Below are 22,727 nucleotides of genomic sequence, written 5' to 3' on the forward strand. Positions count from 1 at the left end.
ACTCTACAGGCAGAATAATAAAAGCACTTTCTAGTGACATTTTTAATAGCATATTAATTCCAAATTGTAATTTTTGAGAAGGAGTGATTCCATCTACATAAACACTAACTGCATTCTAAATGCTTGGTATTACCGTAATGACTGGAAATTAAATTAATAATGCTAGGATCGTTGAAATCTGAGGTAACCTTCTTGAATCTTTTGTAGCTACATGAATTCGTTCTCATTCCTATTGAACTCTCATCCTGAACCTCATTTGCTGTTTTAATTTTTCAAAGATCTGAACAATTCTTCAATTTTAAGAGTGTGTCACTTCTGAAAGTTACCTTCAAAGGGCATTTATAGTAATTTTGAGCCCACCCATCATTTTAACAGCGAAGAGGCCTCACCGGTCACACACATGTGGACGTGGGCACGTGCAAGGGCACAGAGGCACACACTGTCATAATGTCGCCAGTAAGCATCCGGCTACACCGCTGTCTTTACCGTGGCTGGAAACAAAGATGGCGGAACTAAATAGGTGTATTTTAATCCTAAATGGATAGAGGTTGTCTTTCAATCTAAGTTGTATCATCTGAGCAACATTTCATAAAATTAAGATCTGTAAGTCCCTGGGGAAAGTTTTGTAGTCCCATCCTGAAGACTCTAAAAGCGCTACAAAGGTTTTGGTAAAGAGATTCCTGAGGGAGAGTTTCTTAGTTTCTTTTCTTCTCTTTCAAGTATTCATCAGGATGGTCAGCAAGGGTAATCCTGCTGCCCGGAGCGCCTCTAATGAGACACGGGGCCGCAGGCAGTCTCGGTTTCTACATGTGTGTACTATTTAGGGCTTCAGAGACTCAAAGTCAAACTTAGACGTTGACTGTCTGATGCGGGGGTATCTAGGGTAATTCACAGAGTGGACATCTCTCCTAGGAAATGTAAACACTATCCAAGACATTAAGCAACATGCTTAGCCTCCCCCCCACCAAGTTAGCAGGATTCAGTAATTATTTTCTAAGTCCTCAGATCTCTTTGTTTCCTAGACGACAGCACACCTGAAACCGTGATCAGGACATGCAACTCATTACGATACAGCATCAGACGAGGCAGATTGTGCCTCACTCAGGATTTTCCTTCACTGCCAACGTACCCTGCTGCCAAAGTGCCAGTGTGGTGTAGTCCTTGGCTACAATAGCTGTGGCCATCATGGTGCCCAGACAAGACTTTCCAAAGGATGTCCAAAACATCCACCTTCCTCAAGCTGGTATTTGGGGTTTCAGATTTGGTCTTCCTTGCCTCTTTCCCCAGGTCTCCCCACGTCTCAAGAATGGTACCAAGAATGGGAAACACAAGGAAATGATAAACTATAAATGTCCATGATCAATTAGAAGTTATTTATTCTGAAAGTTTCATTATTTTTCAACAAGAAAATTATAGTGATTTTTTTTAAAGGACCCAGTGTACATTATTCATAGGGAATTTGGCCTCATAGATCTCCTTGCAATTTGTTTTAGAGCAAGCCTCTATGCAGAGACTGAAAGTGCTTTGCTAACATTTTGCCTTGGTCCCCATGTATTCGATGTGGAGGTCTTTGCAGTAAATCCCTTTATAGTTATCTAAGGCTGTCCTTGCACTGAATTTGTAGCTCCTAATATAGTTCTGTCCCCATAGCCTCCTCTTGGAATAGTTCATTGGACCCAGGACAGATTCGAGTGGACCCAATCCAGATAACAAATACAACCCAATTAAATCTCACTGGACATCCAGTTTACTTTTCTTATCCCGAGGAGGGAAAGAGTAATCAAATTTTAATGATAAATGTGCAAACACATAAAAGTAATGTATGCAATTAAAAACAGTTTAATCTCTCATAGTATCTTACAGATTTTTCTCTCTAGCATACACCTTTTGGGTCTGACAGATTCAGTGCCTTCTTCCTACTCATCATTTTTATGAACCATTAGCAAAGCAGGTTCTTGTTACTTCTTTTTACTTTATATTGCTACAGGGGTGGCCATATAGGTCCTTAGGATTAGGTCACATACAGTGGTTTTTCCCTTCCTCTCTCTCCAGTTTTCCATAAGACAATGTTTGGTGGATAAAATCCAAAGGTCCCCACTCACCTCACCGAGGAGCGCTCTTGGTTTGCCTTTGCCGGTGGTAATTTATTCTGAATACCTCTCATCCATTTACCGCTGACCTCATGGAGAGCAGGGTTCATTTTACAGTTTCTACCTCAGCAGCTCTGGAAGTACATTCTTCGGAGCCGACGCTTTCCGTTTTTACTTGCATTCCTTCACATGAATGGCTAATGATAGACTCAAGACCCACATCTCGAACAAATGAAATCAGACTAGGTGCCCCTTGTTTCTCTGTTCCTTTGGTTTGAGTTTCATCCTACGTAGCAGTTTACCTTGGGGCCATTCTGAGCTGTGCCATATAGAGTCATTAAACAAGTTTCTCTTCTTTAAAACCAGATCAGAACTAAGTGATATTAATAAAAAATAAAACAAGAGCATGTGTCCATTCTGCCTATTTAAAGGGAATGTGAAAGCCATCTGTGGAATCGGAGAAAGACTTAGCAGTCCCTCACTTTCTTACTGAGCTTTCTGTGCACCTTTAGTTGGTGGGTCGGGCGGCCACAAGGTGTTACGTTGCTTTGTCCCAGGTCCTGAAAAGGCAGAATGGGAGACAAGTCCGAAAGCAACTTTACAGATGGATCTTAGAGTTCCAGTGTCTTTCAGAAACAACAAATCATTCTTTTTTTAAAAATGTATTTATTTCCAGCATAACAGTATAATTATTTTTTCACCACACCCAGTGCTCCATGCAATCCATGCCCTCTATAATACCCACCACCTGGTACCCTGACCTGCCACTCCCCCCACCACTTCCAACCCCTCAGATTGTTTTTCAGAGTTCATAGTCTCTCATGATTCACCTCCCCTTCCAATTTGCCCCAACCCCCTTCTCTCTAATTCCCCATGTCCTCCATGCTTTTTGTTATGCTCCACAAATAAGTGAAACCAATGATAATTGACTCTCTCTGCTTGATTTATTTCACTCAGCATAATCTCTTCCAGTCCCGTCCATGTTGCTACAAAAGTTGGGTATTCATCCTTAGGCATAATACTCCATAGTGTATATGGACCACATCTTCCTTATCCATTCGTCCATTGAAGGGCATCTTGGTTCTTTCCACAGTTTGGCGACCATGGCCATTGCTGCTATAAACATTGGGGTACAGATGGCCCTTCTTTTCACGACATCTGTATCTTTGGGGTAAATACCCAGGAGTGCAATGGCAGGGTCATGGGGAAGTTCTATTTTTAGTATCTTGAGGAATCTCCACACTGTTCTCCAAAGAGGCTGCACCAACTTGCATTCCCACCGACAGTGTAAGAGGGTTCCCCTTTCTCCACATCCTCGCCAACACATATTGTTTCCTGTCTTGCTAATTTTGGCCATTCTAACTGGTGTAAGGTGATATCTCAATGTGGTTTTAATTTGAATCTCCCTGATGGCTAGTGGTGATGAACATTTTTTCATATGTCTGATAGCCATTTGTATGTCTTTATTGGAGAAGTGTCTGTCCATATCTTCTGCCCATTTTTTGATATGATTGTCTGTTTTGTGTGTGTTGAGTTTGAGGAGTTCTTTATAGATCCTGGATATCAACCTTTTGTCTGTACTGTCATTTGCAAATATCTTCTCCCATTCCGTGGATTGCCTCTTTGTTTTCTTGACTGTTTCCTTTGTTCTGCAGAAGCTTTTGACTTTGAAGAAGTCCCCAAAATTTATTTTCCCTTTCGTTTCCTTTGCCTTTGGAGACATATCTTGAAAGAAGTTGCTGTGGCTGATATCGAAGATATGACTGCCTATGTTCTCCTCTAAGATTCTGATGGATTCCCGTCTCATGTTGAGGTCTTTTATCCATTTTGAATTTATCTTTGTGTATGGTGTAAGAGAATGGTCGAGTTTCATTCTTCTACATATAGCTGCCCAGTTTTCCCAGCACCATTTATTGAAGAGACTTTTTTTTTCCACTGTATATTTTTTCCTGAAGAAGTCAAACTCTCTCTCTTTGCAGATGACATGATTCTTTATATGGAAAGCCCAAAAGACTCCACCCCCAAACTACTAGAACTCATACAGCAATTCAGCAACGTGGCAGGATACAAAGTCAATGTACAGAAACCAGTGGCTTTCTTATACACTAACAATGAAAATACAGAAAGGGAAATTAGAGAATCGATTCCATTTACCATAGCACCAAGAGCCATAAGATACCTGGGAATAAACCTAACTAAAGAGGTAAAGGATCTGTATTCGAGGAACAACAGAACACTCATGAAAGAAATTGAAGAAGACACAAAAAGATGGAAGACCATTCCATGCTCTTGGATTGGAAGAATAAACCTTGTTAAAATGTCTATACTGCCTAGAGCAATCTATACTTTTAATGCTATTCCGATCAAAATTCCACCGGTATTCTTCAAAGAGCTGGAGCAAATAATCCTAAAATTTGTATGGGATCAGAAGAGACCCCCGAATCGCTAAGGAAATGTTGAAAAACAAAAATAAAACTGGGGTCATCACGTTACCTGATTTCAAGCTTTACTACAAAGCTGTGATCACCAAGACAGCATGGTACTGGCATAAAAACAGACACATAGATAAGTGGAACAGAGTAGAGAGCCCAGATATGGACCCTCAACTCTATGGTCAAACAACAAATCATTCTTAAACCGACAGCTTCTAATTAAATTGATTGTGAGATAAAAAGCACCCAATACACCCAAAACAAAAAATCCCTGGTGAGTTGCAAGAGGCCTTTCTGGAAGTAGATGTCCTTGAAGGCTCTCCTAGCAACAAGTTAAAGTTCGCCGCTGGGGGGCTGCGGACACGCTGTAATGACTGTAACTGATGGCACATGGGCTCTGTACTACCTTGGACCCACCAGGGTACTGCCTGGAAGCTAGTATGGCCTACGGACGGTTGGAAGGAAGAGAGGGGAAAAGAAATAGGACTCCAAGAGCCTTTTAAGAGCCTCTGTGTGGTAGTTGAGAAGCTGAGACATTGAGGCCTCTTTTAGAGATCAGTAACTTCCAAATGATGTCCAAACCTGTCTTATTTGACTTCTGTCAATTTTGCCATAATAACATAGTTATGTTCATGACTTGCATGGCCAGTATTCCTGGTAGATTGGCAGAAACTCAGAGATGACTTTAATTTCATTCATTCATTCATTCATTTGGCAAGTATTAATTGAGTAGCTACAATGTTCCAAGAACTGTTCTAAACCTTGAGGCCATATAAACAAGACCATCTTCTTGATCTCATTTAGCTTAACATGCTTTGGGGTGGAGAGGCCAGAGAAAAAAGATGGAAAAACAAGTAAACATACAGCACAGGTTCATGTCTGATATGATATCACGTATAGAAGTTTGAAATCATCTTGTTAAACCTTTTCCCCTGGCACCTATACTTTTGGTAGAAAGGGCTATGTGGACAGCTGAGTTCATCAAAATTGGGGAAAAAAGGATAGGGAGACAGGAGAGAAAGACAGGAACCTGAAGACAGCATCCTTTTCTTATGGTGAAACATGTGTTCTGGTGTGACTCCTAAGTGGATGTCTCTGAGGACAATTTTGGTAGAAAGTTTCAAAATAATTGGAGAATGGCAGCATTATTGGAACGAATATCTGGCTGGCCAGCCGGTAACCCTCAAAGACGCACAATTTCTGACTTGTTAGGATTAAACAGAAAATAATGGAAACAGCATGATATGGTACAACAGAATGAATTTTGGATTAATCTGGATCAAATTTCAACCATGTCCATCCTGGCTCTGTGACTTGGCCACATGAACTACACCTGTACAAGTTACTTTACAGTTATTTCATTTTAAAACTTACAATAATGACATATCTCAGAGGGTCATTGTAAGAAATAAGTGAAATATTATTCACAAAATGCCCCAACCTATACCTCTCCCATAAAAGATGAGGAGGAAATTAACACAAGTGAGTCTTGTTTTTGCTTTTTTACAAAAGATTTTATTTATCTATTTGAGAGAGAGAGAGACAGCATGAGCATGGGAGAGGCAGAGAGAGAAGGACAAACAGGTTTCCTGCGAAGCAGGGAACCCCATGCAGGACTCGATCCCAGGACCCGGGGATCATGACCAGAGCTGAAGGCAGATGCCAAACCTACTGAGCCACCCAGGTGACCCAGGTCTTGTTTTTATCTTAGTCATAAATAATAGTTTTATGTATATCATACATTATTACAAGCAGTAAACCATAGTATCGATTCTTTAAAATCTTCTGACGTAGTTAGAAAGAAAAAGTCAGTCCTTTAAGGGCCGTTGTCAGGTCCAACAAGGGGTTATGTCTAAAATGGAAGAACTTCTGGTTCTGTGTGTTTAGGATTAATTCTGGCACAGTGTTGCTTTGAGTATGGCCACTCCTCAAGTTAGCTTTTGAGGCTTTTTGATACTGTGAAACAACAACTCAATGCAGGATCAAAGGACGGAGAATTCCAGGTTGATTCATGAATTTTAAAGTGAGGATGTCTTCTAGTGCGGGGCGTAATGGGAAGCGATGCGTGCCAGGGAGATGGAAACTCAAGAGAACAAAAAGACCTTGATTTCAAAGAAAGAAAGAAAGAAAAAATCAACAACTTAATCTCTTTAATGCCTCAGATCCTGACAGAAAAATTTGCAGTGATGAAAAGAAGGAAGCAAAATACAGATGACTAGACCAATTTTCCCCACAAGACCAGGTGATGGCACAGTATTTCCAGCTTTGCCAGAGACGGCTTTGAACAGCTCCCACACAGGCGCCCTCCCGGATGCGAGGGCTTGAAGAAGGTCTCTTCACTTCATGCTTTGCTGCTAAATAAACAGGCAAAAATCATGAAGCAAACTAATTTGTAGAGTGTGCACGTGCTTCCCCAGATGACATGCAATTCGGGCTTAATGACCTTTTTATAAAGTTCTTGGCATGACGCAGGTAGCTCGTTGACTAGGCAACGTGTTAACAGGTATTGCTACGAAATGGACCCAGGCATTGGGTTAGAAGTGTTTCTCGATTTTTCGATTTTCTGGAAATGAAATCCAATTTGCCTAGTTTCAGTGTCCAGTCCTTTGCCTGCCAACGCGGTGAGTACCGGGTCTTGCCGCTCCGCGGGCTCTTGCAGGTGCGCACGGGCTCTCGGCGTCCCTTCCGCCCGTGGAAGCTGTTCCGACGGCGTCCGGCTGTCCCGGCGGCGGGTGAACAGAGGGTTGACCCGGCGGTGCGGCCACGCGGGGTCGCCACCCTTCGCGGCCGGCCGGCCGGGGGGGGCGGCGTCGAGTCCCCTGGAGGGCTCCGCGCGGCTCCCGGGGCAGCATCTCACCCCCGACGGCCAGCGAGGAGCCCCGTCCCCGGAGCCGTCGCGCATCTTCCTGCCGGGCCGACCCGGTGACTTTGCTCCGACTGCGGTTTTCCCGCACCGGGTCTGGCAGGGCCTGGGGCAGCGGCTCTCCTGGCGTGCGCGGCCCGAGCCTCCCTCCTGCTTCCCCGCAGACGCGCGGTCCGAGTGTCGCTCAGAGAACGACCGTGTTCGCGGCCGGAAGGAGTGACAGATGCGCCACGACGGAAGAGGCGTCGTCGGTCCCCGCATCGCCGGCGCAGCTGGACTGACCCTTGAAGAAGGCGTTTCCTTCGCGGCTTCTGGGGAACCAGAGGCCCCTGGTCGCGGCCTTCGCAGGCCCCTTCGACGGCTCACGGGCGCCCGCGAGCTCCGGAGGGGACCCCGGCTGGGCCGCCCCCGGGGCCGCGCTCCCACCGCGCCGGGCGCCTCGGGACCCGTTGGCTCTACCGAGGCGCGGACTCCGGTGAGCCCGGGGAGGGGGGCTCAGTCCCGGGAGAAGTGGGGGTCCTAGGGCCAGGCCAGAGTCGGCAGAGCGCCTCCTCCTCGGAGACGGCACCGTAGGTGTCACAGGCGGGTGTGGACGCCCCCAAGTCCCCGCAGGAGCCCCGGCCGTGTGTCCGCCGCGGCGACCGTCGTGTGTCCGCCGGGTGACCGTCGAGTGTCCGCCAAGGTGACGGCTATCGGCCCGGCGGACGGGCCCGCGCATCTCTCGTAGGAGGGAAACACAGTGTTCCTGTCTGATGCCGGGGGCGGGGGTCCCAGCCTCTGCGGGACGTGGCTGAGGCCGCGGCTCTTTCCGAGACCCCGGCCGGAGCGTCCCCGCAGCCGCTGCGCTCGGGCTCCGCTCCCAGGGCCGCGGCCGCGTGCGCTCCGAGGGGCAGCGGGGCGGCCCCCGGCCCATTCCCACCCCCCGCTGAGCCTCCGCGTACAGGGCCGCGCTGGTCCCCGCAGGTCCTCGCAGACGTGACGGTTCGCTCTGCCGGGCGGCCTGACCCCGCGTCCCCAGGCGGACCGCGGACGGACTTGTCTCCCCGAAGCAGGGCCCAGCCTGGCTCTCCGCGGCTGCTCGGGGCCGCTCGCCGACCCCAGGACGTTGTTGTCCCGGTGCGGCCGGGCACACGCTGTCCCGCGCTGGTGCGCGACGGCCGCGGCTCGGCAGCCGGGGGGGGGGCGCGGCCTCCAGGGGGACAGGACGCGGCTCCGCTCGGCGCGTTCCGGGCGCGGACCCAGTGCCCGGGACAAGGTTGTTCTGCGGATACGGAGACTCTCATCTGCACGTCGTGAGGTCGGGAACTGGGAGGACGAAACATGCCAGCACAAAGCTCTTGCCTTAAACACGTTCTCTTCCTCACCCGGCGGCGCGCAGGGTCGTTCCGGGAGCCGCGGCGGCCTCCTGTGCAGCCTGGAAGTCGCTGCTCCCGGGCCCACCGGGCGTGCGGCACTGCGGCCCCCAGGCTCCCGGCCAGAGGCCTTCCCGGGGTCCCCGTCCTGCTCCTGCTCCTGCTCCTGCTCTCTGGCCTCTTCCCTTCCTCCCGAAACCCCGCTCACGGGCCGCAGACCAGCTGCTTCTCCAAGGACTGTTGGGACGAACCATCTTTAAACGCCTCTTCCCGGAACCACCCCCTAATCCAGGGCTTTGCCGCCTCGCTCCCCTCCTGGGCCCCAGGCTCCTCTTTCTCGGTCGCCTTCCTCCCCCGCTCCCCACGGTCGGTTACACTCCGAGGGGGTCACGCTCACGAGCCATCCGTCCGGAGCTTACAGCTATGAACAGGGGAAATCACGTCTCGCTAAGAGTGATTTTGTCAAGTTAGTGAGGACCGCAGTGACCACGGTGTTTTTAACTTTGGTTTGTCAGGAGACCTGTGAAGCGACATGGAACAGAACGTGCTAGAAGCATAGGCTTTACTGGACGAGTTCATCCAGCCCAACTCTCTGTCCTTTTACAGTAGCTGATCTCAGCCCAGGGGACCGCTGGGGGCTCTTTGTATATTATGGAAGTAATACAACGTTCTTACGATATTTTTCATTAGTCAGTTTTATATTGCGTCCAAGTTTGAAAGTTGGTTCAAGTATTTTGAAAAGAGTCACATAATCCATTTTGGAGTAAATGGAAGTAAAAACAAGCAAATTTCTTAGCTTAGTCATTGCTATGGTTATTTAATGTTACGTCACTTACACAAGTCCTGGTTCTGAAAGAAACTGAATGCCTCCGCTAATGCCGGGGAATGGCTTCTTGCTCATAGTTATCAAGGCAGGGAAGGAGAGTCTCGGTTTGGGGAAGGACCCAGCTCAGAGGTCTGCACCATCATGAGCTGAGTACACAATTGAGTGCCGATTGTTGGGGAATCGCAACATGGGCACAGGGCATGTGGCGGTGACCTGGCCCAGGACCCAGGCTGAGGGTTCTCCAGGTACAGAGAAAAACAGAACACCATCATGGTGAGCAGAGTAGAACTGTTTAGACATCCTGGATCTAGGCAGGTGCAAGTTAGGCAGAGGGACAGTTAAGGAGACATGGGGCATCTGGCCCCCATCCTTTGTGGGCCCACTCGGGGCAGGCCTGACGGCAAGACTGAGAGTCCCTTGCCAGGACTCTAAAGTCCCTGAGAGTGGAAGGGCCCCTAGCAAGCTGCGTGGGAGGGGGTGGATGTTAGTGGTCTGGGGAGACCGAGAAAGATGCAAAGGGATACTTTGAGGTCCTCCGCTGAACTCTGAGGACAGAGAGGGGTTAAACCTTCCACAAGAACCACACTGTATACATGGATAGTTTGATGAATTACGGGCACATGACAGTGAAACTTTGTAGCATATCCTTTAGTGAGGATCCCAGTTATGAAAACTTATTTTATTGTCTTATAAATACCTTAGCGTATATTCACAGAAATTATCTGAAAAGATATATGCAAACAGCATGGTGTTTATCTTTTGGTGGATCATTTTACGTTTTTGGCCTATCTGTGTGTTCTAATTTTAGTTAAGTGTGCTTTATGTAATACGTGTATTCATAACTCGGCGTGCTGTGGTGACAGCCTGGGCCGTTATCCTGTGCTTTGTTTTCATAGCTGGTTTCCCAAAAAGGCCTGACTTTTCAAGCCTTCACTCCATGGAGGAGAATTAAGCCGGACTGCGGCAGGGAAGCGAGCTAACAGGGGATGAAGGCTTTGTGAGGGAAAAGGTGGTTAGGACACGGAGAAGGGGAGAAAGCCCAGTGAGGGGCGACCCTCCCAGAGAGGAGGGGCTTAGAGCCCCCTCAGAACGCCCTGCAGAATGGCCTGTGTGGGCCTGGGCCTGGGCTGCCTCAGGAGATCAGTGTGGCCTTCTGAGGGTCCCGAAGAGTGGCAGGCTCACGGTGGGGCACGGACGTCCTAGGAGCAGAGGACCAGTTCTCCTTCTGGTCCCCTCTCCCGAGTAACGCCTGGTTGGGGCTCCTCATTAACTCCGAGTTAGGTTCTTGTGCTGAGCTGAATTTGGTTTGGAAAATAAAAGAAGGCATCATTTCCTTCACTTCTTATCTGATGCAAGAGAAATCACGAGAAATAATTAAAAGTTAGAAGTAGGACGCCTGGGTGGCTCAGTTGGTTGAGCGACTGCCTTCGGCTCAGGTCATGATCCCAGACTTGCGGGATCGAGTCCCGCCTGGGGCTCCCAGCTCCCTGGGGAGTCGGCTTCTCCCTCTGACCTCCTCCTCTCTCGTGCTCTCTCTCACTCATTCTCTCTCAAATAAATAAATAAAATCTTTAAAAAATAAATAAAAGTTATAAGTAAATGAAAACCTGAGTTAAAATATCTCATTTAGTGTTACTGGAGATCGCTATCAACGGAGGTCACATTCTCAGAGTAGGTGAAATTCTAAAGTGGATTTTGGTCCGGAGCGAGGCTGGAGGGAGCCGGGACAGGACCAGCCGGGCTGCCCACCCCCCATGCTTTCCCAGGGCTGACCGCAGAGAGCCATATGCGTTCATATGTTTGTGCTTTATAAGCCAATGCCCTTACTATATATAATGCTTTGTCCTTTGTATCGTGTGAATGCTCATATAAAGATAGCAATTAATTAAGTGAAAAGCTTTTTGTTATTGATAGCCAGATGATTAATTATGCAACGAGATGTCTGCTGTAACTGAGGGACAGGAATATTTGGTCCAGCTGCTACCTGACTTCGGAGACGGGAGATAGCATCTGAAGACAAACATTAGCAGAGAGTCTGATATGACTCTGAAATAATCTCTGTCATGTTTTGATAGTCTGCACTGACTTCCCCTCAAGGATTCACGAAAGTAAAGAATTCAGCCCTGCAAAGTCACTGCAATATTGACTCACTCATCCTGTGCCTGGAAACACACACAAGAGGTTTAACAGTATGTGCTTGATCAGGCTAGACCTCTTTTAAAATGAAAGAATGATCCCTCCTCTTGTTCTGACATGATGCCAGTGAACCCAGTTGAAAAAATATTAGAGGAGCTCTATTGTTTCTTCACTCTATATTGCCTCATTTCTCCAGACCCAGCTTTCTTGTCTCCACAAGAGACAATCCTTTGAGTAAGTCTGATAGCTTGATGCCTTCTAACTCTAGCTATAGGACTCCCTTTACGTTTCACTCAGCTGGAGAAATATGGTTTCTTCCTCTTAATTCCTTGTACAACAAATAGTTATTATATCCATGAAAAAAAATTCCAGATATCGAAAGTTTACACTGTGCATATCTTGTTCTAAGTGCAACACGGATCGTCTCGTTTACTTCTCACAGTAGTGATACGGAGTGTGGGAAGACGTCTTTCTCTGCATTTTAAATATGATGCGCACTGAGATCAGGCAGCCTGCCTGAGGCTGAGTAGTTAGCGAGGTGGAACGTAGGCTGGGACCCATTTCTGTCTTGCTTCAGAGGCCAAGTTTTAAGTATCAGATTCTCCTTGGAGGGATCCAATCACCACTTACCCCAGGTACCCCAAATCACCTTGTTCTATCTTTAATTCTTTGAGTAGAACTCATAACTTTATAGCTTTGTTGGGTTTTTTTCTCTATTTAATTAATCCTCTCTTCTTTTTCTTTTGCTAGTGTGCAAGCTCGAAAGCAGGGATCTGTTATCTGCTTCATCGCCACGTAAAGCACCCAGAATAATGTCTGGAATGGTGTAAGCACAGGATAAATGATTGTTGAATAAATGGAAATAATTGGAAAGGTGCTAATTTTCTGCTTTCTTGTTGCTCCCAGGCTAAGGGAAAGAGAGACTTGCATGGACAATTAAGGAAAACACGGAAAGTGCTGTAACAGGATTGGGAAGACTGCCAGGGAGTCATGGAGGCTTCACTGATAAGCTGGTATTTGCTTTGGGTATAAAGAGAGCCAGAAGAAGTGGATAGAATCTCAGAAGCCAGAAGCCAGAATTTGTGTAGAGGATGAGGAAGTCACCTTGTATATCTCACTATGAAGAGGCACATGTGTCTGGCCTTGAGATGTCTCCTGCAGGGTCCCCAAGCCCTCGGAACTGACCATTAGCATTGCCTTTGTGACATTCTTTGTAATTGTTCATTTACCTCTTGGTCTCCCACCGAACCAGGACACTCCGACAGCGAGCTTCTTTCAGGCAGGGATTCTGCCTTATTTATCTTTGTATTCTCATAGCCTCGTATGGTGCTGGTACTTGGGGGGGCCTCGGTACATGTATAATGTGAAATAAATGTATAATGAATGAATGGGTGAATGACATGGCTTAATAGCAGTTTACTTTAAAAGTTTTAAACTTAAGTTGGGAACAAGCAGCAATAATAGTTAATGTGGCTTTGGGCGGCAACAGCCAAGGGCCGTGTCTGCTTTCGAGTATCTAGAATCTCGGAACTACAGAGACAGAAATGATAAGGAAAATAAGACTGGTGATGTGAAATGACTTGCTCAGGTTCCACCACAAATTTGTGATCAGAGTAGGAACTTTAATTTAGAGATCATGACTCTCAGTTAAATGTGATGTTTTACAAGTTGAACTATATTCTCTTCTGGTCAGACCACAACTGTGCAATTCTGAGCTCTACACTTAAAGAAATGTGTAGACAAAGTAGAATTTTTCCGAGGAAGTTTGATGCAGATGCTGGGGGAAGCAAACACAGTATCACAGGAAGATCAGAGGTGAACATTAAGGCTGTTTCAGCCAGAGAAGAAAGACTTGCTAAGGGGCTGCAGGGTGCGTGGGAAAATCATATCGGTTCTAATATTTTAAAATATGTAAGTCATTATTCCTTTGCTCCAGAAAGGAAATATAAGAGCCATGGGTAGAAATCACAGAGCAGTGAATTTCAGCTTAACCTGAGAGGAAAAATAATGTCTCAAGATTAAAAGTCATCAAGAATGATTAAAATTCCAAGTCATAAGAAATAGGCAATTAGAGGCTGGGTGAGTATCTGTCAGGACAAGACTGTGAGTTCCTTCAGAGACGAGACCCAGGATCACGCGTATCTCCCTAAGACTTTGAATGGGGCTTGGCCCACAGTGTATGCTCAATTATGATTCACTATGTCTCTTTTAAAAGGACTTCCTTTAGGTGGTAGGAAAGCATGGAAGTGAACAGGAATGCGCTGTATTGTTAACCCCATGGACTTCTCCAACACTTAGGTTTATGGTTCTTTGATAAAAAAAAAATCCTGCAGTATAGCATGCCGATATTTAGCAAAGCAAGTCATTTCAGACTCTTCAACAGGGATGTGTGGGTGAACTTGCTGTTTCTTTTAAACTCTACCAAGCTCTACAGTGTCGCGTGTCACTCTTCCCGTAGGTGGAAGGGTTTGCGGTTGGCTACTGTCTTACAGGGGAGATCACTGCTGGTGTATCTGTGCACTTGTTAACCAAACCAAAGCTCCATGCACAAGTTTAAATGGAGTTTGTTTTGTGCAAGCACCACAAGACTGATTTATGGAAACACTTGCGTGATGATTATGCCCGTAGATTCACACTTTTCAGAGTGCCGACTAACCTAGAAAACCAAGTGTTTCAGAGTCCTAAATCTTGTTCAGATTGTCACCTTTTAAAAAAGTGTTTTTATAAATATCATAAATATCACTTCAGGAAACCCATTTTTCACTGAATATTTTATATCCAGGATGTGTTGATTTGATATTTGTCTTTTTTTTTTTTTTTTTTGGACACAGGAGTGTTGTTGCTTTCAGTCTATGTGGAGGTCACCAAAAGGAGCCAAAGAAAGTTCTAGATTTACTGCACGAGCCATAGAAAGCTTGGGAGAACTAAGTAAGAGTACGGCAATTATTTGATTTGTTATTAATCTCTTATTTTTTGAGAATTTTCATATTTTATTTCTTTCCAAAGTGATCATATCTATTTATATGCTCAAGAATTCCTATCACTAAGTTCTTTTAGATGTTATGGGATTATTTTGCTTTCTTATCCCAGCATTTAAATATGCTTACAATGTATTTCTCTGTTTTGTTTTTTAAATGAATTATCATTGTCACTACAGTTCCACTTCAAAAAAACGGGTCAGCATGAGACATAAAGCTCTTCCTAAGGAATTTGGTGGCCTTCTAGCTTCTTTTTCAAGAACTCGATGCGATAAACGTAGCAAGGTGCTTCTGAGAATCTATGATTCTGGTGTTTCACTTTTAATGAGGTTATTAAATTTCTCTGCAAGTTCTTAATTCCACTCACCTAAGTGGAACAGATTTTGTGCTCTGTGTATTCCTGATATGAAACTTGTTCCCGACCCTTCAGGTATCTGTACTTAACAGCGAGATTCTAAGATGCTTTCCAAATAAAAACCAATATCTTCTTTCCCTCTCTTTTATGAGTTATAAAACACTTCCCTTCCCCTTCTTCTTTGATTTAATTTATATGCCAGAGATTTTTCAGCTCTGGGGATGAAAATGGAAGACCAGGGAAGAAAGTTGATGAAATAGAGATGATTCAAAGATCTGAAATATTTTATCCTCACTCGATATAAAGTAAATTATTTTTTCTCTTTTCCAATAACCATCATTTCCCTTGATCTTGGAATCACTCAAAACCTAGCCACTGAGTCCTTATAAACTAATGCTCTGTCTCAAGATGTGGGGGGAGATGAAATATTGGTACCTGTACAGATTGTACCAGTTTGATTCTATTTACAGGTATGCGATACCGCAAATTTAAGACGGCCAATTTTTTCTCATCACTGAGTATTTATTATATATAACAAATACATGGGAAAGAAAAAACTATATTGTGTGATATAAATAGTTTATTTACATTACAGAAAAACATCAAGACAATGTATACTATTTCAAATATATCCATACATAGTCAAATATAGCTGTAGTACATGTTTTCATTGGTGTAGATTACCACAAATGCAAGGCAACATGTGTAGATCGCTTGTCTTATTCTTTTGTCTATAATACTGTACTGTGTAGTCCCAGTTCTCGGAAGTCCGGCCACCGTGCCACATGCTCCCTTTAGATTAACCTCGTGGATGCTCTTGTTGTGTTGTCTGAACTGTAGTGCCCTGTGTTTTGCTTCTGTCTGTGAATTCTGTTGCTTCTGGGGCATTTCCTAGAAGGTTGGAAAGTTTACAAATCTTAGTCCAGTGCTGTTACCTGAAGTTTGGTCCTACAATTACAGAGTGAAGTTGTGGATTAAGCCCATTGTTAAAATATTTCAGACAAAAGAATTTATTATTGATAGAAGCTGGGATATTTTAGAAGGCTCTCTTTCTTTCTTTCTTTCTTTTCTCTTTTTTTTTTTTCTCTCTCTCTCTCTCTCTCTCTCTCTCTCTTTTTTTTTTGCTTCTCCTTGTCGTTGTCTGTAAGCACATTTTGGGGAGCACTGAAGAGCAGAGTCAGACGGTGAAGGGGACACAGTTACCTGGTCCTCACGCACTTCCTCATAAGCACAAGAATGACTCAGCAGAAGGCTATCAAGCAAGTTGTGAGCTCATCTAATCTCACTTTAAATGTCTTCAACAATTTTATATTTTAAATGTCCTCAGGATGAATGTTATATTGACATTTCAGTGCTATAAGTTTAAATCCTAGCCAACCAGAAAATGAGCCAACTCTTAATATCTGATATGTAATGAAAAGAGATATTGTTTTGGTTCAGGCTGGTATCATTTTTCTATATTAACACCAAAAGCTGGAGACATAAATTGGTGCCAACTATTTCACTTCTATAAAAAGCTAAATTCAGCCAAATTATCTTAAAAGCTCTGGTCTGGTGTCTTTTCTCTTGTAATAAATGAATGCTTTGATGATGCAAATAAGAAAATGTGAATATATATATATATATATTTTACATATTTATATATATATATAATATAATATATATATTTATATATATATTATATATATATTTATATATATATATTTTTTACATATATTTATATATATATATATATTTTACATGGGTATGGTAGATCTGTCAAAATGAACTTGGAGCTGAAAGTCCCATTGCCAGCAAGTGGGAGCTGGAGACAAAAAGATGAGAATCCATCTTCTCAACAGGGCAACTCTTTTCATCCCAGAGCATGTCTCCACGTGTCTATATTTTTATGACACATGCTGTATTTAGAAGGAGGGCAGATGTTTGACTAAAATTACAAGAACAAGGGGAAGCAATTAGGAAAAAAGAAAGAGAGAAAGGAGGAGCGACCAGGTGATGGAGAAATTAAACAAAATTGCAGAGAATGAAGGGACCTCGGCTCGGTGCAGTGTGTCAATCTTTTAGCAACCGGATATGTTGGAATAGGTCTTGACAGACAAGTGGGGTCAAGGTGGCCAGTAAAGGGGAGGCTTTGGAGAGGGGCAGATGGCCCAGGTGGAAAATCTGGTTTCTGGGTAGAACATTTTCAAGTGAATAGAATGAATCCATGCCGGGGAGAGTGTGGCTTATTGACTGGTGTGACTCCTGGAAAGACTTTGGAAGACCTGGACATCCTAAGACAGTTTCACAAAATGCACTACAGTAATACTCATGCAGCTCATGTACTCTTTCTCCAAGGTAGTTAGAGAATAAGCTTTGTTTTGCTTTAATATGGAAAATGAAAATGGGCACATGCCTTGAAACAATGGCTTCCTTCTAATTTGGAGCTCAGTTTCGGTGGTCTTGAGCGTCGGAACACACGGCGTCATGGCCAGCCGAGGGGCAGAGTGAGCAGGGCTTAAGTGCACAGGCCGGACACCAGCCGTCCGGACTCCAGGGCTGCCCTTATTGCTTCGCCGTGTACACTTAGCAATTTGCTCACTTCTCAGACCTCCAGGTTCCGATTTTGAAAACGGATCACTGTTCCTTCTTCATGTGTTATTAAATGTGCATGTGTGTGTACACACACGTGTGATATATACACACATCTAACATACCCACACACAATGCTTGGTGGGTGAGGACCCTGCGTACTCTCTAGCTGTTCTTATAATGTGATTAGTAACAAACTCAAGAAGATCTGCTAAAGTACTGAAAGTTTTGATCTTTGTCAGTACAGGAGGTAGCAAGTCCAATTGTCATGAGATTAGATCTACTACATGGAATTTGGTTTTTCATGTACTGACATTGCATACAGATTGGAAGGTTCAAGGCCCTGAGAATAACATGGCACCATGTCTTGGGTTTAGATTCTTTTCTATCTTTCCTTTATACTCAGTACTTTTGGTTTCTTGAGTTATCTTTATGTTCCCTAGAATCTATTTTAATATAATCCATTGACTCACTTGGCATCTAAACGTGAGAGTCTAGTTGATGAGCTCAGCTTGGCTCTGAGCAGCGCAAAGCTTCAGTCGGTGATCTTCCCTTAAGCTTTTAGGCCCGGCAAGGATTTATGAACCATATTTTGTCTCTTTCAAGAGCAAATGCCACACTTGTCCTCAAAGAAGATAGTGCGGTACAGCTACGGAGATGTATTATGGCTTTTATTTTCTAAAGATACGAGACTTTCTCTTATTTTCTTGTCTTTAGAAAAATAATTTTGGGGGAAACATTCTGATTTACTGTAGAGCTGTACAAATGAATGAAAGTTTAAATGTCTTGTGAATTTGGCAAAAACCTTGAAAAACTTTCTTGGAACTTTTTTCTCAGGGAGAGCGAAATCAGGTTAGAAAGAAGAATCTTCAGTAATATTTCCGGTTAGACAAGGCATGAATAGTACAGATTCGGCTGCCGGAACTACACACGGATGTAGTCAAGCGAGTACATACCGGGGCTACTCCTTTACTCCCAGCCAGTGTCCGACATCACCGACTAACCTTGGTTTTCTCTGCTAGTGAAACGGTATGGGGTCTCTGGATGGGTCTCAGTCTAGCTCTCCAGGAAACAACCACCACTCGATTGTACTGGGGCTTTGTTATAAACGCTTGCTGTCATCTTTGCTTCCTGTTTCCATAGATCAAAGGTTTTCATGTACTACAACATAATCTTTTTTACTGTAGCTATTTTCTTTGAATTTTGTGATTAAAAGCTGTTTTAACTTAGGATAAAAATATACCTGTTGTTTACATCAAATATGTTAACAGTGATGGTATCAGAGCTGTAATTGGAAATGCAGGCACCATAAATGAAAGCTGTCCTTTAACACTCTTTTAGGCCTTGGGCACAATCACTTCCCACCTATTTCGGCACAATCATCCGGGTAAATAAGGCAACACCGCTGTCTAAATAGTCTGTTAGTAGTTTGAATGAAGACTGACATTCTATAGCTAAACGGAAGAGCATATTTAAACAAAGACTGGCATCACACGGTGGAGAAAAACAGATCTTTGCTCCAAAAATAAATGATCCTCATCGAAATGCAAAAATGAGGAAAACACTTTGTAGCCCTCCGGCATGAACATCGATGCTATTCACATGCTGTTATGATGGGGAAACAGGACTCCTGAGAAGAAGTCTGCGGAGCCCACGGAGGGACTCCCGCCTAGAGTAGTCTAAGTGAGGCAAGGAGCGACAGATCCCTTTATCTGGGCACAGGTACTGACCTTGTGATGCAGAGAACCACCACACAGATGACAGCAATCTGGATGGTTCCAATCACAGCTGCGATTAAGACGTACTGAAATCGTACAGGGCCGGGAACAACGTACAGTACACTGTAGTCCTTTTTTTCACAGTGTTGTCCAGTATAACCAGCATCACACCTGGAAGAAACGACAGTGCCCAGTTAGCTGTCACCGGGGGACACATTTTTTATAGCCTATACACATTCATCTTCACTGTGCAGTGTGAAGTCACGGCTGTTTGCTTCGCTCTTAAAAAAAAAAAACAAAACTATTTTGTAGATATGGGTTTCGACGATTTGTTTTCCACACGATTTCTTTGTGTTTTTGGCTTCAAAGATGTGAGGTTTTCTTTTATACTTATAATAAGATTTTGAGGACAGGAGGTGGGTACAGTTTGTAAGGATGGCACAGAGGGGGGGGACATGTCCGGAAATGCTAGTTCTTTCTACACTTTTTTCAGGCGAGTTTCACATTTTATTTAACTCCTTCTTTAATCGACCTAAGTCAACATGATTGCAAGAAAAAGTTTGTTTCTGAGGATATGAATATAAAATGGGGCTACTTATTTATGTATTTATGGAGAAAGCATCCTGTATGCTACTGTGAGAATAAATGTTGAAAAATGTTTAGACCAAAGGTCCAATAAGTGATTTCTTTAATTTGTTGATCATAAAGTTGTCTCCTTATGTTGGAGAACTAAATTTCAGTAGGAAAAAAGTAATTACAGTGTAGGCACTAGAGTTTCACAGAATAAACCCATGTGTGTTCATCTGAGAAAGAGCGCCGCCTCTCACCGCCTCGACCCCCCTCAGAGAGCTCCAGTGGGCCATCTGCGTGTTAGAGTTAGTATTTGACAATGACATGAAGAAAGTGTTCACGTAACAATACCAACGAGGGTCAACTTGTCACTGGCTTTGTGCAAATGTTTTAGTATTCCCTTGGAATTTCTGCAGCCTGGGGTCTCTCCTCTTTGTCTTGCAGGGTTTGATAATGGGGGTCCTGCTAAGGATGGCGGGGCAGCGGGGGCAGCCGCTCGGTTTTGTTCACTCTCCCTGGCTTCACTGGAAGGTGTCAGTGAATTCAGTTAAGGGAAATAAAAAAGGGAGACAGTTCTGGGCGAGAGAGAGAGAGAGAGAGAAGAAAGGGTCAGGAGCAGGAAGAGGAGAAGAGAGAGAAACTCCTTTCCCTGTATAACAACACACAGCCTTTTTCATCATGTGCCACTTGCAGATTCCTTTAATAAAAATACATTTGTTTTTCCACCTTGGCTTCTCCATCTTTTTACCATCTCAATGATTATGTTCTATTCATGAATACTCAGGAGATATTCAAATTTATTAACTAAGTCCAGACGAGCCATTTCTTTGCGTCTCAACTGAGTTAGAATCAGTAGAATTATGGCTAATAATCTCACTACACGAGACTGGTAGATAGCAGATCCAGAGAAAAGAGTATGCATCTCACAAAACCAAGATTGATAATATTAATTACAACACCTGCATGACTTTGGAGAAGATGACCTCCCCAAAGCAACAATGCTGTCTCATGTGCACTAAATCCTCATCCGTTCATTTTGGAAATATTTACTGACCACCTGTTATATTCTAAGAGCTACCTATGTCTTTAGAAGCCCGAGTCTCTGAGAAGCTTGTAGTGCCCAAAGTACAATTCAAAGTTCTACCAGAAGAGTATCCATAACGATATGCTACATGGTCTGCGGGTATGTAAGGCACGTGCATTTCATGGTTTTCTAGTGGGTGTCTGTGTGTGCGTGTGTGTATGTCTGTCCGTCTGTGTGTGGGGGGGCGGGGGGCATGTGTGCAGGAGAGGCAGTGAAAAGTTTTGCGGCTGATCACCCAGTCGGGCAGAATGCCATGCAACTCTTTGCAATCATCCAGAATTTAGTTCTCTGTGTTGACTTTACATAGTATAAAGTTAAAGAGCGAAAACATTACCTGCAAGAGGGCTCCTGCATATTGGCCGAGTGTTCACACTTCCCGTGCATGCAGAAGCCATTGTAGTGTTCTGGGCAAGGTATGTGGTGTTCTCTTGCACTTTCTTCTAACTTGTTAGCATTCTCTGTGAATACAGATAAAAGCAGGCACCCCTTGTAAATACTTTCCTAGCTCAGTGAGATCAACCAGTACATCAAGAAGCAAAGCCATAACAGGCGAAGATATTTGAAAGGGCAAGAACTGAAGAGCAGAGAAGGACTGACAGACAGACATCTTCTCATTGTGTTTAGAGATGAAACTGCAAAATTACCCAGCGCTTTTCATGCTTTTATGCAATTTCTTCCATCTTTAATGGCCAGTGATGTTTCCAAGAGTTGGCAGACAGCTTTAATTTTCCTTGTGTGGAGACTGTACATTGATCATAAAATAATTCAAGAACTAGCTTAGTTTTTGAATTTCAAAGCCCAGCATAATGTCCCTAAGAGTAAATTGCTGCAATACCTTGATACTTTCTCAGTGTGGGAGCTTAAAAGTTAAAATAGGGCCGTGTTCAGTTGTTAAACAGACGTTTTCCAAAACTAAATGCAAACAGCAGCAGACTTGTTCTTTCAGGGTTTTTTCATTGACTGCGAAGGGGATTCTACCAGCACCCATGCATTTTCTTATTGCCAAAATAAAGCTATTGAAAGAGAAACTTTATTTCAGAATCATTTATGGAGATACGAATACAGCACATATTGGAAGCTCTAAGTGTGTTCCAATGCATGGGAACTGGCCTGTGTTAACAATGTGATGTGAAAGCTGAACTTACGGTAAAGGAAAGAATTTGTCGTCTAGAGTGAATCCTGTCCTCCATCGTTAACAAGTTTTGTTTTCTTATGTCTCCACGAAGATGCCGAGATATTTGTTCTGACCTTCTAGCCCAAATACATGTGCTTCCTATTTGTAGTGCTATCTCTAAGTAGTCTTTGGATTACATTCATTTTGTAATATAAAGTTTTGCCTTTGTTTGAATCGTTTCCAAAATCCATGACCTGACCTGACAAACTTTAAAATTCTTGCCTAAATACATGAAAAATATAATTTTCTTGATTTCAATCTGAGAAACTCTTCAATCCCACGGTAAAAGAAGTAATGAAAGCAGCCGTCATGGAAGATTAAAAATGAATTACTGTTTTCATGAAATAAATTATTTCCTATTATTTCACACAGAGGTACAGCTTTTATTACGGTGCATCCTTACAGTTTTTGGCAGTCATAGGTGATGCATATATTCATCAGGAGAAAAAATACCTTTAATACAGGTGAATCGTATAAATGCATTATTTATGTTTAAGCAGAGCTGGAAAGTATCTATACATTTTAAGATCTAGTTAGTCATCTGCAGAACTTTCAAGTTTGCAGCATATTGGTACATA

General features: G+C 43.8%; 1 protein-coding gene across 2 annotated transcripts in view; it reads right to left on the minus strand.

Annotated features, from left to right (window-relative positions):
- Positions 1-2,351: 2,351 nt before the first annotated feature.
- TMEFF2 (transmembrane protein with EGF like and two follistatin like domains 2) overlaps positions 2,352-22,727 on the minus strand; it is a 241,707-nt gene continuing 221,331 nt past the window's right edge. The window contains exons 8-10 of one of the 2 annotated variants that reach the window (XM_045086530.1): positions 21,310-21,433; positions 19,334-19,492; positions 2,352-2,650 (exon numbers count right to left, since the gene is read on the minus strand). In XM_045086530.1, the coding sequence (XP_044942465.1) occupies positions 2,629-2,650; positions 19,334-19,492; positions 21,310-21,433 (305 nt within the window). In that variant the 3' untranslated portion in view covers positions 2,352-2,628. Of the gene's footprint in view, positions 2,651-15,594; positions 15,924-19,333; positions 19,493-21,309; positions 21,434-22,727 lie in introns of those variants that run through there. The other variant, XM_045086529.1, reaches the window with a different exon arrangement.

Source organism: Mustela putorius, unplaced genomic scaffold (genome assembly GCF_011764305.1).
Source record: "Mustela putorius furo isolate JIRA1106 unplaced genomic scaffold, ASM1176430v1.1 tig00000992_pilon_pilon_pilon, whole genome shotgun sequence".
Lineage (NCBI taxonomy): Eukaryota > Metazoa > Chordata > Mammalia > Carnivora > Mustelidae > Mustela > Mustela putorius.